This window comes from Hypanus sabinus, chromosome 5 (assembly GCF_030144855.1).
Source record: "Hypanus sabinus isolate sHypSab1 chromosome 5, sHypSab1.hap1, whole genome shotgun sequence".
Taxonomy (NCBI): domain Eukaryota; kingdom Metazoa; phylum Chordata; class Chondrichthyes; order Myliobatiformes; family Dasyatidae; genus Hypanus; species Hypanus sabinus.
In genome coordinates, this window is record NC_082710.1 from 181,747,689 (window position 1) to 181,771,161 (window position 23,473).

General features: G+C 44.7%; 1 protein-coding gene across 1 annotated transcript in view; it reads right to left on the reverse strand.

Moving 5' to 3' along the window:
- Nucleotides 1-2,211: 2,211 nt before the first annotated feature.
- The window catches only part of LOC132394851 (uncharacterized), a 58,913-nt gene continuing 37,651 nt past the window's right edge, over nt 2,212-23,473 (reverse strand). Inside the window, exons 10-15 of the mRNA XM_059971258.1 lie at nt 22,445-22,911; nt 20,557-20,652; nt 20,243-20,476; nt 17,494-17,516; nt 14,953-15,065; nt 2,212-4,347 (exon numbers count right to left, since the gene is read on the reverse strand). Of these exons, the coding sequence (XP_059827241.1) occupies nt 3,839-4,347; nt 14,953-15,065; nt 17,494-17,516; nt 20,243-20,476; nt 20,557-20,652; nt 22,445-22,911 (1,442 nt within the window). The 3' untranslated portion in view covers nt 2,212-3,838. The remainder of the gene's footprint in view (nt 4,348-14,952; nt 15,066-17,493; nt 17,517-20,242; nt 20,477-20,556; nt 20,653-22,444; nt 22,912-23,473) is intronic.

The following is a 23,473-nucleotide window of genomic DNA, read 5'->3' on the forward strand; positions in this document are numbered from 1 at the left end:
TGAGGTAAGTAAAGTTATCGATGCTGATTCAGAAGCCTGACAGTTGAGGGGTAATAACTGTTCCTGAACCTGGTGATGTGGGACCTGACAGTTAAGGGGTAATAACTGTTCATGAACCTGGTGGTGTGGGACCTGACAGTTGAGGGGTAATAACTGTTCCTGAACCTGGTGATGTGGGACCTGACAGTTGAGGGGTAATAACTGTTCCTGAATCTGGTGGTGTGAGACCTGATGGTTGAAGGGTAATAACTTCTTGAATCTGGTGGTGTGGGACCTGATGGTTGAAGGGTAATAACTGTTCCTGACTCTGGTGGTGTGAGACCTGATGGTTGAAGGGTAATAACTTCTTGAATCTGGTAGTGTGGGACCTGATGGATGAAGGGTAATAACTGTTAATGAACCTGGTGGTGTGGGAACTGAAGAATGAAGGGTAATAACTGTTCATGAACCTGCTTGTGTGGGGCCTAAAGCTCCTGTAGCACTCTCTGAAGAGGACACTGTGCAGTTGAGTAATTAATGATGGACGTGGCAGCACTCCTTGTGGCTGTTCTCAGTGATGGGGAGGGCTTTACCTAGGATGGACTGGAAGTATCCATCACTTATTGTATGGTTTTCCACTCTGGAGCATTGGTGTTTCCATAACAGGTGTAGTTTATGAAACTGGGATGGCTTTTCATTAGCCTGCAGAAGCTCTAAATGTTTTCGTTAGCTCTCTGTTTTGAACTAATTCTGTCATGAATGGAAGAATTAGAGAGGCCTTCTTAACTTAATGAGAAGATTTATGAAAAGCCTCTTTAAGTATCTTCCATTGCTATTACCCAATCTTTTCCTGTAATATGTCTTCCTCATCCATTTCAGCCAAATCTATGCTCTCACGACTGTACCCTGCTCAATTTAAGTTTGATAGGCTGGCTTCAGCCCCAGATATCTCACTCTCAAACTGAATTTGGCATTTAACCATGCTTCTTCATGTCGACTTGCCAACGAAAGGGAGAATTGCAATCACTGATTCTTGTCTAGCATCCTGTGTTAAAAGTGGGACAAACTTCAGGTGCTGCTGGCAGGTCATCAGATCGGTGAAAGATGCTCTTTGATCAGATGAAACTTGTTAGTCTGACATGCACATCAAGATATCCATGGAGGAAGGCTGCCGACGGGCACATAGCAGGCTGTGGGAGTACACACTGAGGGACACACTGAAGCTCAGTGCAACCCCCACAAGTGGGAAAGGACCACAATGTAGGCTTCTTCTCCTGCTGGAGAGGGAGGGAGCCCCTCAATTATTGTAGGAGTTTTTATACCACCCCAGGGAGGCACATGAGTGACAGCAGGACTATTAAGTTGTTTGAATGATGGTAGCATCTATTTGAGTGCCCTAGTAGCATAGCAGTTATCTCAGGACATGAGAGTTTGGACTTCAATCGTGGCATCCTCTGTTAGCAGAGGGTACGTACTCCCCATGGAATGCCTGAGCTTTCCCCTTGTGCTCTGGTTTCTTCCCACGCTTCAAAGCCATACCGGACAGGTTAATTGGCTACTGTAGAGTGCTCTGTGATTCAGTTAGAGCCAAACGTGTTGCTGGGGGCCGGGATGCTGGGGTGGTGCTGCTCAAAGGGCCTGAGCTATCACTAAAACAAAAAGAGCTGTATGGAGAGCACTGACCGTGTACAGCTATGTAAAGGATGAAAGGGCATTGAATGCTTTAACCTTGTAAATACTTCTATCATCAATAAAGTGTATTTTGTTCCAAAGAAGGTGAAAACTATCCTTAGGTGTGCCGGCACATCGAGATGTCTGTGGAGGGCTGCTGAAGACCACAGAAGGGACAAAGTGAAGCTCGGTGCAGCCACCACAGGGGTTCAGTTGGGGAGGGCCACGGTGTGGGGTTACATAGAAACACAGAAAACCTACCGCTCAATACAGGCCCTTCAGCCCACGATGCTGCACCAAACAAGGTTCTTCCACTACAAAAGAGGGAGGGGCCAGCTTGTGGCTGGAAGATCCCCCTCAATTATTGCAGTAGTGTAACAAAAAGACCATTGAACACTCAGGCCATGCCACCCAGAGACCTGTGCTATATTCTTTTTGGTGACTGAACACCTTTGCTAACATGTGCTGTGCTCTACAGGAACCTTGTTTTGTTTGGCTGTGTTCATGTGTGTGGTTGAATGACAATTAAACGTAAACTGGAGCTTGATTCTATTGGTTTGATGCAATTTAATATAAAACCATTGTCTACAAATGTAAGAATCAGAAGTTTATTTACATAGTTTATTCTGGATTAAGAAAACAAGTAATTCAACTACATTATCAAAATTAGATCGATTCAGCATTAACATTTTTTTTTCGTGAACAGGCCACTTCTCAAAGCATCCCACCAGTCCCATGTCCCCACATTTCACCACCCACTCTTTCCTCTCATTCTCATAGCCTTCGACTCACAACGGACCTGCTTAGCACACACCTATGGGCAATTTACAGTGGTCAAAGTTAACAGTAAAGTGCTGGGACATTATTTGAATAGAAATCCCAAAGAAAATTACTAGGCCAAAATGGTATGGAAATAGAAAATGGAAAATGCTGGAACAATTAACTAGGTCAGGTAGCATCTGTGGAAATCTGGCAGGAAGGAGCTACAGGAGCCTGAAGACATAGACTTAGGCCCCTCTGCCATCACTACCATAAAGGTGGTGACGAGGGGACGTACAGGAGTCAGATATGCCAACTAGTGGAATGGTGCCACAGCATCAACCTGGCAGTTAGATGAAAGAGCTGATTGTGGACTTCAGGAGGGATAAGATAAAGGAGCACATACCAATTCTCATTGAGGGATCAGAGGTGGAGAGAGTGAGCAGCTTCAGGTTCCTGGCGTCAAGATCTCCGAGGACCTAACCTGGTCCCAATATATTGATGTAGTCATATTGATGTAGTCATAAAGAAGGCAAGACAGCTGCTATACTTTATTAGGATTTTGAAGAGATTTGGCACATCAACATTACACTCAAAAACTTCTATAGTTGTACCGTGGAGAACATCTTGACAGGCTACGTCACTATTTGGTATGGAGGGGCTATTGTACAGGACCGAAAGAAGCTGCAGAAGGTTGTAAATATAGTCAACTCCATCTTGGGTGCTAGGCTACAAAGTACCCAGGACATTTTTAGGGAGCGGTGTCTCAGAAAGGTTGTGTCCATTATTAAAAACGTCCAGCACCCAGGCATGCCCTTTTCTCACTGTTACCATCATGTAGGAGATGCAGAAGCCTGAAGGCACACAACCAGTGATTCAGGAACAGCTTCTTCCCCTCTGCCATCCGATATCTGAATGAACATTGAAGCTTTGGACACTACCTCACTTTTTTTAATAAACAGTATTTCTGTTTTTGCACATTTTTAAAAATCTATTCAATATACGTAATTAATTTACTTGTTTATTTATTATTATGTTTTATTTTATTCATTATTATTTTTTTCTCTCTCTGTTAGATTATGTATCGCATTGAACTGCTGCTGCTAAGTTAACAAATTTCACGACACATGCCAGTGATAATAAACCTGATTCTGATTCTGAACAGAAACAGTTAATATCTGAGATTGGATAGTTTAGAAGCCATTAAAAACAGACCGAGTTTGGCATGGACCAGTGAACCAAAGGAGCTGTTTTCAGGGGACCCCAGGTGGTCACAGGGGACACGTACAATCACCCTACAGTCAGCACAGTCTGGATGCCGGGTGTCGGCCCAAAACACTGACTTTTTATTCCACTCCTCCACTGATGCTGCCTGACCAGTTTGGTTCCTCCAGCATTTTGCTGGCCTTGCTGCTGAACATCTTTTATTTCAGATTTTCAACCAGCTGTTTTCATCCAAAGTCCAAAAGAAAGGATAAAGTTTCTCCGTGAATTTATTCCCAGTGAAGGTGTGGAGATGGGACTTGGTCTCCGCGTTGTAAAATGAAACTGTCCCGGACTCATAACTGAGATAAACTCCCACCCTCCCGGGGATGGGACCGGCAGGGAGACTGGACTCTGGGGAGGTGGGAACATTGAACCCATCACCCGTTCTCCGGATGATCCAGAATCCATTCTCTGGTGCCAGATCAACCCGTTGCTTCCTCTCCACTGACTCTTTGACAACTCCCAGACCCCAGCCCCGATTCCCCGCCACATCCACCTCCCAGTAATGTCTCCCTGACGTGTATCCCTCCGACCCCAGCACACACGGCCAGACTGTGAACCGCTTCCTGGTGTCAGGGACTGTCTTTTGTCTCCTAGTCCACCTCACGGCCTTCAAGTCATCAGACACCTCGAGCAGCCGATTGGCTGTTTCCGCGTCCAGGGCCACAGCAACTGCGGGAAGAAGCAGAGAATTAGAGAGTCTTGGGTTGGGTGGGGGGGGTGCGTTGCTAAGGGGAGTCCCCTGGTCCGTAGGTATTGGTCAGTAAATGAGTCAGGCGCGGAGACAAGCAAATCAGTGGTACCAACACTCATGTCAAAGTCAATGTCAATGTATCTACAGTATGTCATCATTTCCTTGCAGGCATTTACAGTAAATTAAGGAAATACAATAGAATTTCTGAAAAACTAAACATTAACAAAGACTAGCATGCAAGCAATGTGCAAAAGAATACATATACAGATACACGCATCTGGGGGACAGTGATCACCTCCCCCTGGCCTTTAGCATTATCATGGAAAAGGATAGAATCAGAGAGGACAGGAAAATTTTTAATTGGGGAAGGGAAAATTATGAGACTATAAGGCTAGAACTTGCGGGTGTGAATTGGGATGATGTTTTTGCAGGGAAATGTACTATGGACATGTGGTTGATGTTTAAGGATCTCTTGCAGGATGTTAGGGATAAATTCGTCCCGGTGAGGAAGATAAAGAATGGTAGGGTGAAGGAACCATGGGTGACAAGTGAGGTGGAAAATCTAGTCAGGTGGAAGAAGGCAGCATACATGAGGTTTAGGAAGCAAGGATCAGATGGGTCTATTGAGGAATATAGGGTAGCAAGAAAGGAGCTTAAGAAGCGGCTGAGAAGAGCAAGAAGGGGGCATGAGAAGGCTTTGGCGAGTAGGGTAAAGGAAAACCCCAAGGCATTCTTCAATTGTGTGAAGAACAAAAGGATGACAGGAGTGATGGTAGGACCGATTAGAGATAAAAGTGGAAAGATGTGCCTGGAGGCTATGGAAGTGAGTGAGGTCCTCAATGAATACTTCTCTTCAGTATTCACCAATGAGAGAGAACTTGATGGTGGTGAGGACAATATGAGTGAGGTTGATGTTCTGGATCATGTTGATATTAAGGGAGAGGAGATGTTGGAGTTGTTAAAATACATTAGGACGGATAAGTCCCCGGGGCCTGATGGAATATTCCCCAGGCTGCTCCACGAGGCAAGGGAAGAGATTGCTGAGCCTCTGGCTAGGATCTTTATGTCCTCGTTGTCCACGGGAATGGTACCGGAGGATTGGAGGGAGGTGAATGTTGTCCCCTTGTTCAAAAAAGGTAGTAGGGATAGTCCGGGTAATTATAGACCAGTGAGCCTTACATCTGTGGTGGGAAAGCTGCTGGAAAAGATTCTAAGAGATAGGATCTATGGGCATTTAGAGAATCATGGTCTGATTGTCAGCATGGCTTTGTGAAAGACAGATCGTGTCTAACAAGCCTGATAGAGTTCTTTGAGGAGGTGACCAGACATATAGATGAGGGTAGTGCAATGGATGAGATCTACATGGATTTTAGTAAGGCATTTGACAGGGTTCCACATGGTAGACTTATTCAGAAAGTCAGAAGGCATGCGATCCAGGAAAGATTGGCCAGGTGGATTCAGAATTGACTTGCCTGCAGAAGGCAGAGGGTCGTGGTGGAGGGAGTACATTCAGATTGGAGGGTTGTGACTAGTGGTGTCCCACAAATATCTGTTCTGGGACCTCTACTTTTCATGATTTTTATTAATGACCTGGATGTGAGGGTAAAGGGGTGGGTTGGCAAGTTTGCAGATGACACAAAGGTTGGTGGTGTTGTAGATAGTGTAGAGGATTGTGGAAGATTGCAGAGAGACATTGATAGGATGCAGAAGTGGGCTGAGAAGTGGCAGATGGAGTTCAACCCGGAGAAGTGTGAGGCGGTACACTTTGGAAGGACAAACTCCAAGGCAGAGTACAAAGTAAATGGCAGGATACTTGGTAGTGTGGAGGAGCAGAGGGATCTGGGGGTACATGTCCACAGATCCCTGAAAGTTGCCTCACAGGTAGATAGGGTAGTTAAGAAAGCTTATGGGGTGTTAGCTTTCATAAGTTGAGGGACAGAGTTTAAGAGACGCGATGTAATGATGCAGCTCTATAAAACTCTAGTCAGGCCACACTTGGAGTACTGTGTCCAGTTCTGGTCGTCTCAATATAGGAAGGATGTGGAAGCATTGGAAAGGGTACAGAGGAGATTTACCAGGATGTTGCATGGTTTAGAGAGTATGGATTATGATCAGGGATTAAGGGAGCTAGGGCTTTACTCTTTGGAGAGACAGAGGATGAGAGGAGACATGATAGAGGTATACAAGATATTAAGAGGAATAGACAGAGTGGACAGCCAGCGCCTCTTCCCCAGGGCAACACTACTCAGTACAAGGGGACATGGCTTTAAGGTAAGGGGAGGAAAGTTCAAGGGGGATATTAGAGGTAGGTTTTTTACACAAAGAGTGGTTGGTGCTTGGAATGCACTGCCTGAGTCAGTGGTGGAGGCAGATACACTAGTGAAGTTTAAGAGATTACTAGACAAGTATATGGAGGAATATAAGGTGGGGGGGTTATATGGGAGGCAGGGTTTGAGGGTCGGCACAACATTGTGGGCCAAAGGGCCTGTAATGTTCTGTACTATTCTATGTTCTATGTTCTATACATATGCACATATTCATATACACACACACAGAGTATATAATTACATACCAGGAGCATGATGGCTGTTGGGTAATACCTGTCCCTGAACCTAGTTGTGGGCGACATAAGGCTTCTGTACCTGCTGCCCACAGTCTCTAACTATGCTGCAGTGAAGAAATAGGCTCCTAGAAAAATGCACAATAGTTAGATCTGCTATGAATTAGCAGTCCTGACAGTGAGTAAGATTATTTGAGTATCTCGGACAATACTATGGCCATATAGTCAAAGGTATGTTTGTTAACGCAAATAAACTGAGCCACTGTCGGAGGAAAGAGCCATTCAAATAAGAAACACACCAAACACTAGAGGATCTCAGCAGGTCAGATGGCTTCTATGGAGGCGAGGTTTCAGGCTGAGACTCGTCATCAGGTCTGGAAAGGAAGGGGGAGGAAGATAACAAAAGAAGGTGGGGAGGGTGAGGATCTCAAGCTAGAAAGTGATGGGTAAAGCCAGTTGCGGCGGGGAGAGGGAAAGGTGGAAGCAGGATGACGTGAGACGAGTCTGGGTGAGCAAGTGATTGAAGTGGCAGAAAGCAGCAACAAATCACAGGCAGGGCGGTGAGAGAGAGTCTCGCTGAGCTCTCATTAAAGAGAAAATTTAAACTTACTCTAGGTAGGCTTACCCAGACGACTGATGTCCTCCCTCCTCTCCCGCCCCTTCAGCTGGCATCACCTATCACCTGCGCCAATGGAAGGTGATAGGTGAGATCAGGTGAGGGGGAAATGAAGGAGCTGCGAGGGGAATAGGTGGAAGAGGTAGAGGGCTGACAAAGAATAGGAGAGGACAGTGAACTATGGAAGGAGGGGCACCAGGAGGAGGTTATGGGTGGGGGATGAGAAAGAAAAGGCTAATACAGTAACCAGAATGGGGAATGGAAAAACAGAGGTGGGGGGGTGGGGAGAACTATTGGAAGTTAGAGAGATCGTTGTTCGTGCTGTCAGGTTGAAGGTCACCCAGGCAGAGTATGGGTTGTTGTTCCTCCAGCCTGAGTTTAGCCTCACCACAGCAGTAGAGGAGGTCATGGGCAGACATGTCCGAATGGGAATGGGAAGTAGAATTGAAATGGGTAGCTACTGGGAAATTTTGTGCTGGATGCAGTGAAGGCTCTCGACGAAACAGTGCCCAATTTACGTCGGGCCTCACTGGGAGCACTGGATACAGTAGATCACTGGCAAGGTAGTGGTTTCCCAGTGGCGTTTCCAGACTCTACAACGGGTGGTCAAAACACATCACTAGCACCAGCCGACCCACCACCAAGGACGTTTATACAGAAAGGTGCTGGAAAAGAGCCAGTGACATCATGAAGGCCCGCACTCACTCTGTTCATGGTCTGCTTGGCCCTCTTTCGTCAGGGAGGAGGCTCAGTAGCACCCACACCAGGACCACCAGACTCAAAAACAGTTACTTTCCCCAAGCAGTAGATCTGAGCAACACCTTCACTAACTCCACCACTACTTTATTATTCCCATCAGTCACATTATGTACAGCCTAGCGTCACTTTATGGGCATACAATCAATGTATGTACTCGTTATTTTATGTATTTTTATTTATTGTGTTTTAGAGTCGTAGAGTACTAGAAAAGTACAGCACAGAAAATGGCCCTTCGGCCCATCTAGTCCATGCCAAACCATTTAAGCCGCCTACTGTGACCATAGCCCTCCATACCCCTACCATCCATGTAATTTTTTTGAAAAAATAATTATTATAACCATATAACAATCACAGCACAGAAACAGGCCATCTCGACCCTCCTAGTCCGTGCCGAACTCTTAATCTCATCTAGTCCCACCTACCCGCACTCAGCCCATAACCCTCCACTCCTTTCCTGTCCATATACCTATCCAATTTTACCTTAAATGACACAACTGAACTGGCCCCTACTACTTCTACAGGAAGCTCATTCCACACAGCTATCACTCTCTGAGTAAAGAAATACCCCCTCGTGTTTCCCTTAAACTTCTGCCTCCTAACTCTCAAATCATGTCCTCTCGTTTGAATCTCCCCTACTCTCAATGGAAACAGCCTATTCACGTCAACTCTATCTATCCTTCTCAAAATTTTAAATACCTCGATCAAATCCCCCCTCAACCTCCTACGCTCCAATGAATAGAGACCTAACTTGTTCAACCTTTCTCTGTAACTTAAGTGCTGAAACCCAGGTAACATCCCAGTAAATCGTCTCTGCACTCTCTCTAATTTATTAATATCTTTCCTATAATTCGGTGACCAGAACTGCACACAATATTCTAAATTTGGCCTTACCAATGCCTTGTACAATTTTAACATTACATCCCAACTTCTGTACTCAATGCTTTGATTTATAAAGGCCAGCGTACCAAAAGCCTTCTTCACCACCCTATCTACATGAGACTCCACCTTCAGGGAACTATGCACTGTTATTCCTAGATCTCTCTGTTCCACTGCATTCCTGAATGCCCTACCATTTACCCTGTATGTTCTATTTGGATTATTCCTGCCAAAATGTAGAACCTCACACTTCTCAGCATTAAACTCCATCTGCCAACGTTCAGCCCATTCTTCTAACCGGCATAAAGCTCCCTGCAAGCTTTGAAAACCCACCTCATTATCCACAACACCTCCTACCTTAGTATCATCGGCATACTTACTAATCCAATTTACCACCCCATCATCCAGATCATTTATGTATATTACAAACAACATTGGGCCCAAAACAGATCCCTGAGGCACCCCGCTAGTCACCGGCCTCCATCCCGATAAACAATTATCCACCACTACTCTCTGGCATCTCCCATCTAGCCACTGTTGAATCCATTTTATTACTCCAGCATTAATACCTAACGACTGAACCTTCTTAACTAACCTTCCATGTGGAACTTTGTCAAAGGCTTTGCTGAAGTCCATATAGACTACATCCACTGCCTTACCCTCGTCAACATTCCTCGTAACGTCTTCAAAAAATTCAATAAGGTTTGTAAAACATGACCTTCCACGCACAAATCCATGCTGGCTACTCCTAATCAGATCCTGTCTATCCAGATAATTATTAATACCATCTCTAAGAATACTTTCCATTAATTTACCCACCACTGATGTCAAACTGACAGGTCTATAATTGCTAGGCTTACTTCTAGAACCCTTTTTAAACAATGGAACCACATGAGCAATATGCCAATCCCCCGGCACAATCCCCGCTTCTAATGACATCTTAAAGATCTCCGTCAGAGCTCCTGCTATTTCTACACAAACTTCCCTCAAGGTCCTGGGGAATATCCTGTCAGGACCCGGAGATTTATCCACTTTTAAATTTCTTAAAAGCTCCAGTACTTCCACCTCTTTAATTGTCATAGGTTCCATAACTTCCTTACTTGTTCCCCACACCTTACACAATTCAATATCCTTCTCCTTAGTGAATACCGAAGAGAAGAAATCGTTCAAAATCTCTCCCATCTCCCTCGGCTCCACATATAGCTGACCACTCTGATTCTCTAAGGGGCTAATTTTATCCCTCACTATCCTCTTGCTTTTAATATAACTGTAGAAACCTTTCGGATTTACTTTCACCTTATTTGCCAAACCAACCTCGTATCTTCTTTTAGCTTTTCTAATCTCTTTCTTAAGATTCCTTTTACATTCTTCATATTCCTCGAGCAATTCCTTTACTCCATGCTGCCTATATCTATTGTAGACATCCCTCTTTTTCCGAAGCAAATTTCTAATATCCCTTGAAAACCATGGTGCTTTCAAACCTTTAACCTTTCCTTTCAACCTAACAGGAACAGAAAGATTCTGTACCCTCATAATTTCACCCTTAAATGACCTCCATTTCTCTATTACATCCTTCCCATAAAACAACTTGACCCAATCCACTCTCTCTAAATCCCTTCGCATCTCCTCAACGTTAGCCTTTCTCCAATCAAAAATCTCAACTCTAGGTCCTGTCCTGTCCTTCTCCATAATTATATTGAAGCTAATGCTATTGTGATCACTGGACCCGAAGTGCTCCCTAACACATACATCTGTCAGCTGACCTGTCGCATTCCCTAACAGGAGATCCATCACTGCCCCATCTCTAGTCGGTACTTCTATGTATTGTTGCAAAAAACTATCCTGCACACATTTCACAAACTCTAAACCATCCAGCCCTTTTACAGAATGAGCTTTTACAGAATTGTGTTCTTTATCTTTTGGTTTTTTTTTTGGCACAGCATCAGACCCAGAGCAATAAGTATATTGTTCTCTTTAAACTCAAGTTGCATTAAGCATTCCTGAATCTGTGCCCAGGCTTCAAAGGCAGGGTAAAAGTTCATAAATTATCAGTGATACAAAGCATAAAATGCAGAAAGATTGCAGCAGCATTAAGGATTAAAAGTCTCCAGTTGAAAGCAAAGGTATGTGGTAGAACAGTACGGACCAGCTCTTCAAAGGGAACGTCATTATTCTCCCTGAGGTATAGAAGCTGCTGGAACAAAGAGTTATTCATCTATCTGAGCTCACGTGTTCTGCCCTTCTATAAAATATTGTCTCAGACAGCCTTGGTTCTCCTGCCTGATCCCTATTACCCTTGACTCCTGTGAACTATTCCCCTGCCTGGAATACTTCCAGTAATTCGGTTTCCATAGCTGCCCAGGGAAGGAATCAAAATCAGATTTATTATCACTAACATATGCCGTGACTTTTGCCAGCAGTACTGTGCAATGCATAATAGAATTATAATCACAATAGGGATTAAATCAGAAAATAAACAAAAAAAAAATAGAGCTAAGAGAGACCAAAATAGTGCAATAGCATTCATGGACCTTTCAGAAATCTGATGGCGGAGGGGAAGAAGCTGTTGCCAAGATGTAAAATGTGTGTCTTCAGACTCCTGTAACTCCTCCCTGATGGAAGTAATGTTAAGGAGTCATGTCCTGGGAGGTGGGGGGGGGGGGTCCTTCATGATGGAAGTCACCTTCTTGGGGCATTGCCTTTTGAAGATGTCCTCAATGGTGGGGAGGCTGGTGCTCATGACAGTGCTGGCTGAGTTTGCAACCCTCTGCAGCCTTTTCAAAGTTTGCAGAATTTCAAAGCTTTAGCCCCTCCAGAAGGAAAAAAACTCTCCCCACCCTCACTGAGTACAGATGCAGCATTATGTATGAAAGGCTCTAACATCCAGGCCATGCTCTCTTCATGCTACCACCAACGGGCAAGAGGTATCGGAGGCTTGGGCCTCGCACCACCAGGTTCAGAGACTCTAACCATCCCCATCCAGGCCATGCTCTCTTCATGCTACCACCAACGGGCAAGAGGTATCGGAGGCTTGGGCCTCACACCACCGGGTTCATGAACAGTTATTATCCCTCAACCATCAGACTCCTGAACCAGGGTGGATAACTTCACTCACCATAATACTGAGTTGACACACGATCTACAGGCTGACTTTCAAAGACTGCACAACTCATGTTCCCAGTTTTGTTTTTTGTACAATTTATATTCTTTTGTACATTAATTGTTTGTCAGTCTTTGTTTTTGTGTAGTTTTTTTTTCATAAACTCAATTGCACTTCTTTACTTTTCTGTAAGTGCCTGGAAGGAAACTAATCTCTAAGTAGGATCTGGCAGCACACACACAATTTGATAATAATTTTTTTATTTAGATCTTATCTCCATGACAAAGGACCATACATTATTCAGTAACCATATCCTTAACTGTAAACTCCCTCATGAGGAGAAACACATTCCCAATGCCTATCTAGCCATCTTCACAGAATATTCTACGTTTCATTAACGTTACCTCTTAATTCTTGCAGATAGGCAAGCAGAGGGTCGACCTTGTCTCATAAGGCTACCTACATACAGCTTCTCAGTTCTTCATGAATACAGGGATCCACATGACATTACAATTCAATAGTCTCACTCTCTCTTCCTCCATCTCTCCTCTCTCTTTCTCGCTCCCTCCCCTCCGCTGTCCCTTTCATTCTCTCCTTCTCCTTCACTCACTCTCTCCCCCTCCCCTTCTATCCTTCTCCTCCTAATTCACCCTATTCCCTCTCCTTCTATCTCTCTCACTCTGTCTCTCCTCACTGTCTCTTCTCTCTCACTCTCCACTCCCTTCCTCTCACACTTTCTCCTCCCTCCTTCTCTCCTCTTCCTTCTCCACTCTCATCTCATCACCCTCCTCCTCTTTCCCTCTCCTTTACTCCCTTCCTCTTTCTCAAACACTTTCTCTTCCCCTTTTCTCTCTCCCCACCTCTCTGTGTCTCTCCTTCTCTCTTGCTCCCTCTCTTTCTATCTATCTCTCTCCCTCTCTCACTCTCCATTTCACTCTCTCCCTCTTCTTCACTTTCTCCCTCCCGCTCTGCCTCGTATCCCCTCCATAAGACAGGAGCAGAATTAGGCCATCTGGCCTTCAACTCTGTTCCGTGATTCAATCACGGCTGATCCTTTTTTTATCTGCTCCTCAAACCCAGTTCCCACCCTTAACCCCGTAACCTTTGATGCCGTGTCCAATCAAGAACCTATCAATCTCTGCCTTAAATACACCCAATGACCCAGCCTCCACAGCTGCAGGTGGCAACAAATTCCACAGATTCACCACCCTTTGGCTAAAGAAATTTCTCCGCATCCCTGTTTTGAAATAGCACCCTACTATCCTAAGGCTATGCCCTCTTGCCCTAGATTCTCTCACCATGGGAAACATCCATTCCACATCTAACCTCTCTAGGCCTTTGAACATTTGTAAGGTTTCAACGAGATCCCCCCTCATCCTTCTGAATTTCAGCAAGTACAGACACAGAGCCATCAAACGCTCCTCATATGATAACCCTTTCATTCCTGAAATCATCCTTGTGAACCTCCTCTGGACCCTCTCCAATGACAGCACATCTTTTCTAAGATGAGGGGCCCAAAACTGTTCACAATACTCAAGGTGAGGCCTCACCAGTGTCTTATAAAGCCTCAGCATCACATCCCTGCTCTTGTATTCTATACCTCTTGAAATGAATGCTAACATTGCATTTGCCTTCCTCACCACTGACTCAACCTGCAAGTTAACCTTCAGGGTGTTCTGCACCAGGACTCCCAAGTCCCTCTGCATCTCAGATTCCTGGACTTACTCCCAGTTTAGAAAATAGGCTGCTCATTTACTTCTACTTCAAAAGTGCATGAGCATGCAATTTTCCAACATTAACAATTGACTCAACATCTTCCCAACCACTCTGCTGCCTTCCTCCTTTCTTAAAGAGTGGAGTGACATTTGCAATTTTCCAGTCCTCTGGCACCATGCCAGAGTCTAATCATTTTTGAAAGGTCATTCCTCATGCCACCACAATCTCTAACACTACCTCTTTCAGAACCCTAGGGTGCAGTTCCTCTGGTCCGGGTGACTTATGTAGCTTTAGGTCTTACAGCTTTTTGAGCACCTTCTCTCTTCTAACAGTAACTGCATCCACTTCTCTTCCTTCACACACTACAACATAGGCACACTGCTAGTGTCTTCCACAGTGAAGACTGACACAAAATACTCCCTGCCCCCATTATTATTTCTCCTGCCTCTTTTTCTAGTGGTCCTTTATCCACTCTCATTTCTTTATTATTTTTAACATACTTGGAAAAAACTTTTACTATCCACTTTGATATTATTTGCTAGCTTGCTTTCATAGTTCATTTTCTCCCTTCCAATGATTTTTTAGTTGCTTTCTGAAGGTTTTTAAAAACTTCTATCTTCCCACTAATTGTTGCTTTGTTGTATTGCCTTCCTTTTTCTTTTACAATAGCTTTGACTTCCCCTGTCAGCCACGGTTGTGCTATTTTACCACTGGAGTATTTCCCCTACCCTCCTCCACCTCTCTCTCCTCTCCTCTTCTCTCCCCTCAGTCCCCCTACCCCCTTTTTCTCTCCAGCATTTTGTGTAACTCCTGTACCAGTCATGCTTGGGTATATGAAGAAGCACTGAAGCCGGTTTTAACTGCATTCTATAATTATACAGAAATTGAAGTAGTTTTCATGTTATTTATGCACTGCAAAACCAAATCTAGCATACAGGTCAGAGTAGGAGTCTTACCTGGATTGATGGCTTCAGACATTTCTTTCCATGCCAAGAAGAAGGTGAATCCAAATTTTTCGAGAGACAGGGCACCATCTGCCACTGGCAGCACCTCATAGTCATTGCTACCCCTGAAAATGTGAAGCCATCAGTAATAAATGAAATATAGTTCAGTACAGCCCAGTAAAGGTGTTAAACTTTTAACATACTCTAAATCTCATTAAAAGACATTAAGATATCTTATGTATTCTTCAGCTACATTAAGTGTAAAAGAGAGGTGAGAGTGAATCTCAGACCGCTGAAAAACAATGCTGGAGAGGGAGTAATGGGGGAACAATGAAACAGCGATCAAACTGAATCGGCATTTTGCGTTAGTCTTCGCTGTGGAAGACACTAGCAATATGGTGGATGTCCACGGTGTCAGGGGGCATGAAGTGTGTGAAGTTAGCATTACCAGAGTAAAGGTTCTTGGGAAACTGGAAGGTCTGAAGGTAGATAAGTCACCCGGACCAGAGGCTGTAGACCCCAGGGTTCTGAAAGAAGTGGCAGAAGAGATTGTGGAGGCATTAGTAATGGTCTTTCAAGTTTCACTAGATTCTGCAATGGTTCCAGAAGACTGGAAAATTGCAAATGTCACTGCACTCTTCAAGCAGGAAAGAGGCAGACGAAAGGAAACTATAGGCTCATTAGTCTGCCCTTAGTGGTGGGAAAAATGTCGGAGTCGATTATTAAGGATGAGGTCTCAGAGTAATAGACGTGTAATAAAATAGGCCACAGTCAGCATAGTTTCCTCAAGCGGATCTTGTCTGACAAAGCTGCTGCAATTCTTTGAAGAAATTAAATGCAGGATAGTCAAAGGAGAATCGGTTGGTGTTGTCCCTTGGATTTTCAGAAAGTCTTTGACAAGGTGCCACATACGATACCACTTAACAAGCTATAAGCCCATAGTATTAAAGGAAAGGCCCTAGCAAGGATAAAGCAGTGGCTGAATGCCAGGATCCAAAGAGTGGGAATAAAGGAAACCTTTTCTGGTGGCTGCCAGTGACTAGTGTTCCACTGGGGTCTGTGTTGGGACTGATTATTTTTACATTATATGTCAATGATTTGAATGATGAAATTGATGGCTTTGTGCAAAGTTTGCAGTTGATATGAAGGTAGGTGGAGAGGCTACAAGAGGACTTAGTGAGGCAAAAGTGATGGAATACAGTGTCAGGAAGTGTACGGTCATGCACTTTGGTTGAAGAAATGAAAGGGTTGACTAATTTCTAAATGGAGAGAAAATACAAAGAACTGAAGTGCAAAGGGACTTGAGAGTCCTTGTGCAGGATTCTCTAAAGGTTAATTTGCAGGGTGAGTCTATGGTGAGGAAGGCAAATGAAACATTAGCATTCATTCCAAGAGGACTAGAATATAAAATGTTGATAATGTTGAAGCTTTATAAAGCATTGGTGAGGCCTCACGTGGAGTTTTGGGCCCCTTAAGGATGTGCTGAAACTGGAGAGGGTTCAAAGGAGGTTCACAGAAATTATTCCTGAATTGAAAGGCTTGTCACATGAAGAGCGTTTGATGACTCTCAGCCTACGTGCACTAGAATTTAGAAGAATGAGGGGTGACCTAATTGAAAGTGTTGAAAGGCCTTGATAGAGTTGATTTGGAAAGGATGTGGGAGCATCTAAGATGAAAAGACACAGACTCAAAATGGAGGGGCATCCTTTTCGAATGGTCTTTAGCCAGAAAGTGATCAATCCGCGGAGTTCCTTGCCACAAGCAGATGTGGAGGCCAAAACTTTATGTATATTAAAACAAAGGTTGATAGATTTTGATTGGTCAGGGCATGAAGGGTTACAAGGAGAATCAGGAGATTGGGTCTGAAAGGAAAATTAGATTAAATGATGGAGGTGATTCAATGAGTCAAATGGCCTAAATCTGCTTCTATACCTCGTGGTCTTAATCAATCTCTACCTTCCCACACACATACCCCTCCGCGTTTCTATCACCCATCTGCCTATCTCTGTAGGTCGGGGTCAGCCATGAATGTGGTGTCCCAGCTGTCTACCTGATACGCAAGCCAAAGCAGAATGATATGGAGAGCCAGCTGTTGCCCTTGCAGCAGGTTCCCTCTGTCCACCCAGCTGATGAACGGCACAGACCAATGCACTTTGGCACCAGCGGCATTGCTGAAATGGCTAGGCAGCATTGACCTCAACATATCCCATTTTTGCCCCTTCTCCTGTCAATAGAAATGGTTTGACCAGCCTTGGTAACTAAGCCACACGTCAATGTGTGCCTACCTAGGAACCTCTTAAATGTCCCTGAGGTATCTGCCCGTGCCTGTGCCACCACCCCTGGCAGTACGTGCCACACATCCACCACTCCCTGTGTAACAAAACCCATCACTGACATCCCCTCTGTACTTTCCCCCCAGGTAAAATCATGGCCCCTTGTATTAGCCACTTCTGGTGTGGGAAACTGTCTCTGGCTGTCCACTCATAAGTCATGAATAGCTTTCTGAAATATTTTCCCAGCCTGTGCAGAATTTCAGTGAAGAAAATGTCTTACCTGTTCATACAATGAATTTCTTTCTGAAAACAAAAATGCAGATACAACTTAATATTCAGGAATAATCACCTGTACCCATAAATTTCAAAGTAAATTTATTATTGAAGTACATATACTACCCTGAGTTAATTTTCTTGTGGGCATACTCACACAATTGCAAGGGGCTCAGAATTCTGAGTTTTCTGTGCTGCCGATGCACAGATGGGAAAGCTGCCCACCCCCCAGAGCATACTCAGACTGTTGATGCAAAACAATCCATTTCACTCTATGTTTTGATGTAAATTTAGCAAATAAAGGTAATCTTTTTCTTCAGTTTGCTTGTACGCTTAGTAATGAGGGACTTCAGTTATGAATGATTATGACAGAGTGGGGCTGCGAGTGGAAGTTCAGGATGAGCTTGGTAAAGAGTGCATAGAACATAAAACGTGAACCAGTTTAGCACAATACAGGCCCTTTGGCCCACAATGTTGTGCTGCCCTTTTAACCCACTTCAAGATCAATGTAACCCTTATCTCTCATTATTCCTCCCAGCTTTCTTTCATCTTTATGCCTATCTAAAAGTCTCTTAAGTGTCCCAAATGTATTTGCCTCCACTGGCAGAACATTCCACGTGCCCACCACTGTAAACAAAAACTATCTCTGACATCGACGCCCCCCCCCCCCCCCCCGTATTTTTCTCTAATAATATCAAACTTACTGCTCTTGTATTAGCTGGCTCTGTCCTGGGAATATTGTCCAACTGTTCACTCTACCTTTGCATCTCATCATCTTGTACACCTCTATCAAGTCACCTCACATTCTGCTTTGTTTCAAAAGCGAAAAGCCCCAGCTCATAAGACGTTGTCTAATCCAGCCGGCATCCTGGTAAATCTCCTCTGTGCGCTCTCTAAGGCCTCCATATTCTTCCCCTAATGAGGTGACCAGAACTGAACACAATATTCTATGTGTGGTCTAACCAGAGTCTTATAGAGCTGCAACATTACCTCCCAGCTCTGGAACTCAAATCCCATCTAACGAAGGGTAACATATTATAAGCCATCTTCACCACCCTTCAAATTGCATGGCAATTTTGAGGGGCATATGGTCTAGGAGTCTACTCCTACACACCGCTGTCCTTTGCACTCTGTCTTCAAGATCAGTCTTTTCTGGATTGAACTGCACCTGTCACTTCCAGCTCAGTTCTGCATCCTGTCAACATCCCAATGTGAACTCATGAGTAGCCTCTAAAATCATCCAAAAGAGGCCTCAGGGGAGGTTTGTTTAACAGGATGGTAAGGATGGGATATCCTAGCTTATACAGAGTGGTTACAACAATACTATTAGTGTATTTTTGGGTTTAGTACATATAGCAATAACTTCAGCCACCAATCTTCAGATATGTATATAGACTGTAGATTAAATTGAAAATGCAGCTCTGAACAATGAGTTCCTAAAAGATGTGAATCACAGTTAATGCAAAGACCAGACAACGCTAATTAAAGTGCATTCAGGTGTTGTGGTGTGGGTGTGATGTGGGAGGTGTGAAGGTTGTGTGCAGTTCAAAGGAAGCATTGAAATGTGGAATTGTCCTTTGGTCCTTAGCACATAAAATGTTGTGTTGGGGTTGAGTCGAGCAGACCCCTTGCTCCAAAAGGATCTCCGTATGATGATTGCTGTGTCTCACTTCGTGCCTCACTGCTCCATATTCAACAACTAAGTCTCTCCAGTGACTTTGTTCACATAACAAACAATCCCACGTTTAAGAGAAGGCCAGGTAAACATACTAAGGTAAGACGTAAACACAAGTGATTCTACAGATGCTGGAAATCCAGAGCAACACACAAAAAATGCTGGAGGAACTCAGCTGATCAGCTGGCATCAATGAAAAGGAATAAACAATGGGCATTTTAGGCTAAGACCTTTCATAGGGACTGGAAAGAAAGGAGCCTAAGGTGAGAGTTGAGACCAGATCAGAGGGGAGGAGGGTGGGTGGGGGAGAGGGGATGAAGTGAGAAGCTGGGAGGGAATAGATGGAAGAGGTAAAGCTCTGAAGAAGAAGGGATCTGATAGGAGAGGACAGTGGACCTTGGCAAAAAAAAAAGAGGTTCCACTGGGCCACTTTCAGAGATTTATGGCCTTGGGACCCAAGGATCCCTCTGTATTCAAGAATGATACAAGTAAAACGCTCGATGAACTCAGCAGGTCAGGCTGCATCTAGGGAGGGGAATAAACCATTGCTGCTTAGGGCTGAGATCTGATCAGGCCCTCTTCTTTGCTGCTGTTTGGCTTGTTGGGTTTCTCTAGCATGTTGTGGTATGTTGTAACAGGGGGAAAAGTAGTTTTCCCATGCTAATGTGGGAAATAGCCTGGAAATAACAGACGTTATGTCAAGAGCTATTGTTAAACTTTTATAAGTCACCAGCTTTGACCACCATGCTATGGTAATGACCCAGTGGCAGAGAGTAAAGATTAGGGCAGGTTCGTTTGAAGGAACCATGTGAATGTCACATGGAAAGGATGAAGAGGTGTTCCTTAAAAAAAAGAAATTTATGGGAACATTAATTAACACCTTCAAAATCATGATATGTTTTGAAAAAGTAAGCAGGAAGAATTTTGGATGGCATAAAGGGCACAGCAGGTCAGGCAGCATCTATGGAGGGGACATTTCAATCCAAGACCCTTCAATAGAACTCATTTCATCTGAACTCATTTTGCAACAATGTTCATGTTCATGGAACTGAATTAAAATATTGACTCCCCCCCCCCCCACCTTTAGGAACACCACTCCACTTTTCTCCTTCATCCGTTTCTGCAAATTTGAGATCTCCTCCTGAATGGAATGCAAGTTATCTTGAATTTTTCTCAGCGTTTCTTCCATGGTGTCACGAATTCTCTTCTCTTGTTCCTTCAGGTCTCTAATGTACTCTTGTTCCTTCACATTGAGAAACTGGTGCATGCTGTCAAACTCAGATGTGACATAGTCCTGCAGAGAATGAGACTGTGCCTGAAATGAAACGTAAAATTTAATAGAAGCCAGGTCGGGTAAATCACTGAATATCACAGAAAAGCATTGGGAGACTTTACCCTGATTTCTCTGATCTTTTGTATCTGCTTCCTCTCTGTCTCCGAAATCAGTGAATTCTTCTCCATGAGTAGGACCAGGGAGGTTTTTATCTGAGCCTTGGATTGAGACAGAACATGAAGTTCAAGTTTATTGTCATTCAGTCATACACATGCACATGGCAAAATGAAAGATTATCCCTCTGGAGCCATGGTGCTAGAGTCACAAACAGCGCACAGCACAAGAAGCACAACATAGGGACAACATATTTTATTTAGGGACACAGTGCAGAGTAGGCCACACTCCCCAAGCTACCCCCGATGACTGGGGAAACTAGAGGGCCCAGAGAAAACCAATTACAGCTGGGCATACAGACACCTTCCAGAGGACACGGGGGGGGGGGGGGGGAGTTAAAGACTCCAATACACATTCCACCGGAGGGGGGAGGTACAGACACCTTCCAGAGGACACGGGGGGGGGGGGGTTACAGATTCCAATACACATTCCACCGGGGGGGTGGGGGGATACAGACTCCTTACAGACCACACTGGGGGGACGGGGGGAGGGGAGGTACAGACTCCTTACAGACACCACCGGGGGAGGGGGATGGGATACAGACTCCTTACAGGCTCCACCGGGGGAGAGGGGGGATACAGACTCCTTACAGACACCACTGGAGGGGGGGGGAGGGGATACAGACCTTAAAGACTCCAACGGGGGGGGGGGGGATACAGACACCACCGGGGGGGGGGAGGGGATACAGGCTCCTTACAGACTCCACCGGGGGGGAGGGGATACAGACTCCTTACAGACACCACTGGGGGGGGGGAGGGGATACAGACTCCTTACAGACTCCACCGGGGGGGAGGGGATACAGACTCCTTACAGACTTCACCGGGGGGGAGGGGATACAGACCTTAAAGACTCCAACGGGGGGGGGGGGGGGGTACACAGGGGAGGGTGTATAGTCTCCTTTCGGGTGGTGTCAGAATTGAACTCTGAACACCGAGCCCTGTTGTGTAATAGTGCTGAGCTAACTGCTACACCACCATGGCAACCCTAATTGCCTCATGCCCGTGAGTGGTATGGTGTCCTGGAGATAGGTGTCTGTCCCCAAGGCTGTGTTTAGTGTTAACGGGCAGCTCTTACGGTGCCACAGTGACCATTCCTTTGGAGATGGGGTAGCTGCTACGTGGACAACAGCTTGCCCCCCATATGTACATCCCTGGCTTGTGTAGACAGCTGGGACACCATGGTCTAGCCCGACCAACATGTCCTTCATGTGTCTGGAGGAATAAGCAGGCATCAGTTCCCTTCGGGTGATAGGTCCATCGCTGACAAAGTTAGTCAAGTTTTCTCGGGGAGAAAAAATTCATGGGAGAGTGGCCTGCAAGGTTAGCTTTCAACTTAGACTGAACAAAGCTAGTGGAGGGAGGAAACCTTCTGAAACAATCGGGAAATCTAATCTTAAACACAAGAGACTCTGCAGAAGCTGGAAATCCAGAGCAACACACACAAAATCCTGGAGGAACTCAGCAGGTCAGGCAGCAACTATGGAGGGGAATAAATAGTCAACGTTTCATCAAGACTGTCAGAAACCGGAATAAGTAGGTCCCGGGATCGGAAGGAGTGCAGGCTGACAGGTGACAGGTGAGACCAGGTCAGGGGGGAAGGTGGCTGGGTGGGGGATATGGGAATGAAGTAGGAAGCTGGGAAGTGGAAGGCAGAAGAGGGAACATGCTGAAGATTATGAAATCCGATAGGAGAGTACAGTGGACCATGGAAGGAGGGGCACCAGAGGCTTGTGATGGGCAGGGGAGGAGAAGGAGGAAGAGGGGAACCAGAATGGGAAATGGAAAAAGTGAGAGAGGGGACAAATTACCAGATCCAAGCTAATGAAATCTTCTTTACCTTTTGAATTTCCACAGCTTCTTTAATTGGTCGAAAGTGGTGCTCCCTGTGTTCCAGTGCATCTCTACAGATCAGGCAGATCAGTTTCTTGTCCGTTTCACAAAACAGCTTCAGTTCTTCCTCATGTTCTTCACAGTGAAGATTATTTTCTTCCTCATTCAAATTTAGGTTTAATTCTCGAGCCCTCTCAGCCAGCTTTGCCAAGGCTCGATTGATCCTGAGCTGCCTGGCTGGAAAGATTGCCCGACATTCTGGGCAGAAATTTGACTTCCTTTCCTGACACTGGGTGATGCAGGCAAAACAGAAGCTGTGCCCACACTCCAGAGAAACCGGTTCAGTGAAGAATTCGAGGCAGATGGAGCAGATTGTCTCCTCACTCCAGCCCACATCCTGTTCCCTGCAAGCCATGATCACAGCCAATACTTCCTGCTTCAAAGTACTTTCAGCTTTTATAAACTTCGAAACACCTGCAATTCAAAGTTCACGGTAAATTTATTGAAGAACAGCATCAAATTAATAATAAGAAGAACAACATTATTTAGAGAGCACTTCCCATACAAATGCAGTTCAAGGTGCTTTACATTCAGATTAAAGTACAAATATGAAGATAAAATTAAAGTTAAAAATTAAACATGAGAGAAACAGAAGATGTTTGTTAAAAGCAATTTAAATAAATAGGTTTTGAGCTGGCATTGAAATGTATCAACTGAGTCTGCACCCCTTTTACTTTTTACAGTTTAACAACGTAGTTCATTCTGAAGAGCTTTGAAAACAAATAAGAAACCTTTAAAATCAATTCTAAAAGTTACAAGAAGCCAATGCAGAGTGGCATGTACAGCATAGGAGTGATGTGTTCTCCTATCCTGGCTCAATGGTTTAGCAACGCCATTCTGGATGAGTTGAAGTTAGATTATAAATTGCTTAGGAAGGCCAGAAATTAGCATTCAAACTGAACTTTGCACAACATTGGAAAAAAGATTGAGGCTTTTAGTGTTGGTGGGGCCTTATGAAATCCTATCGAACAAGTTA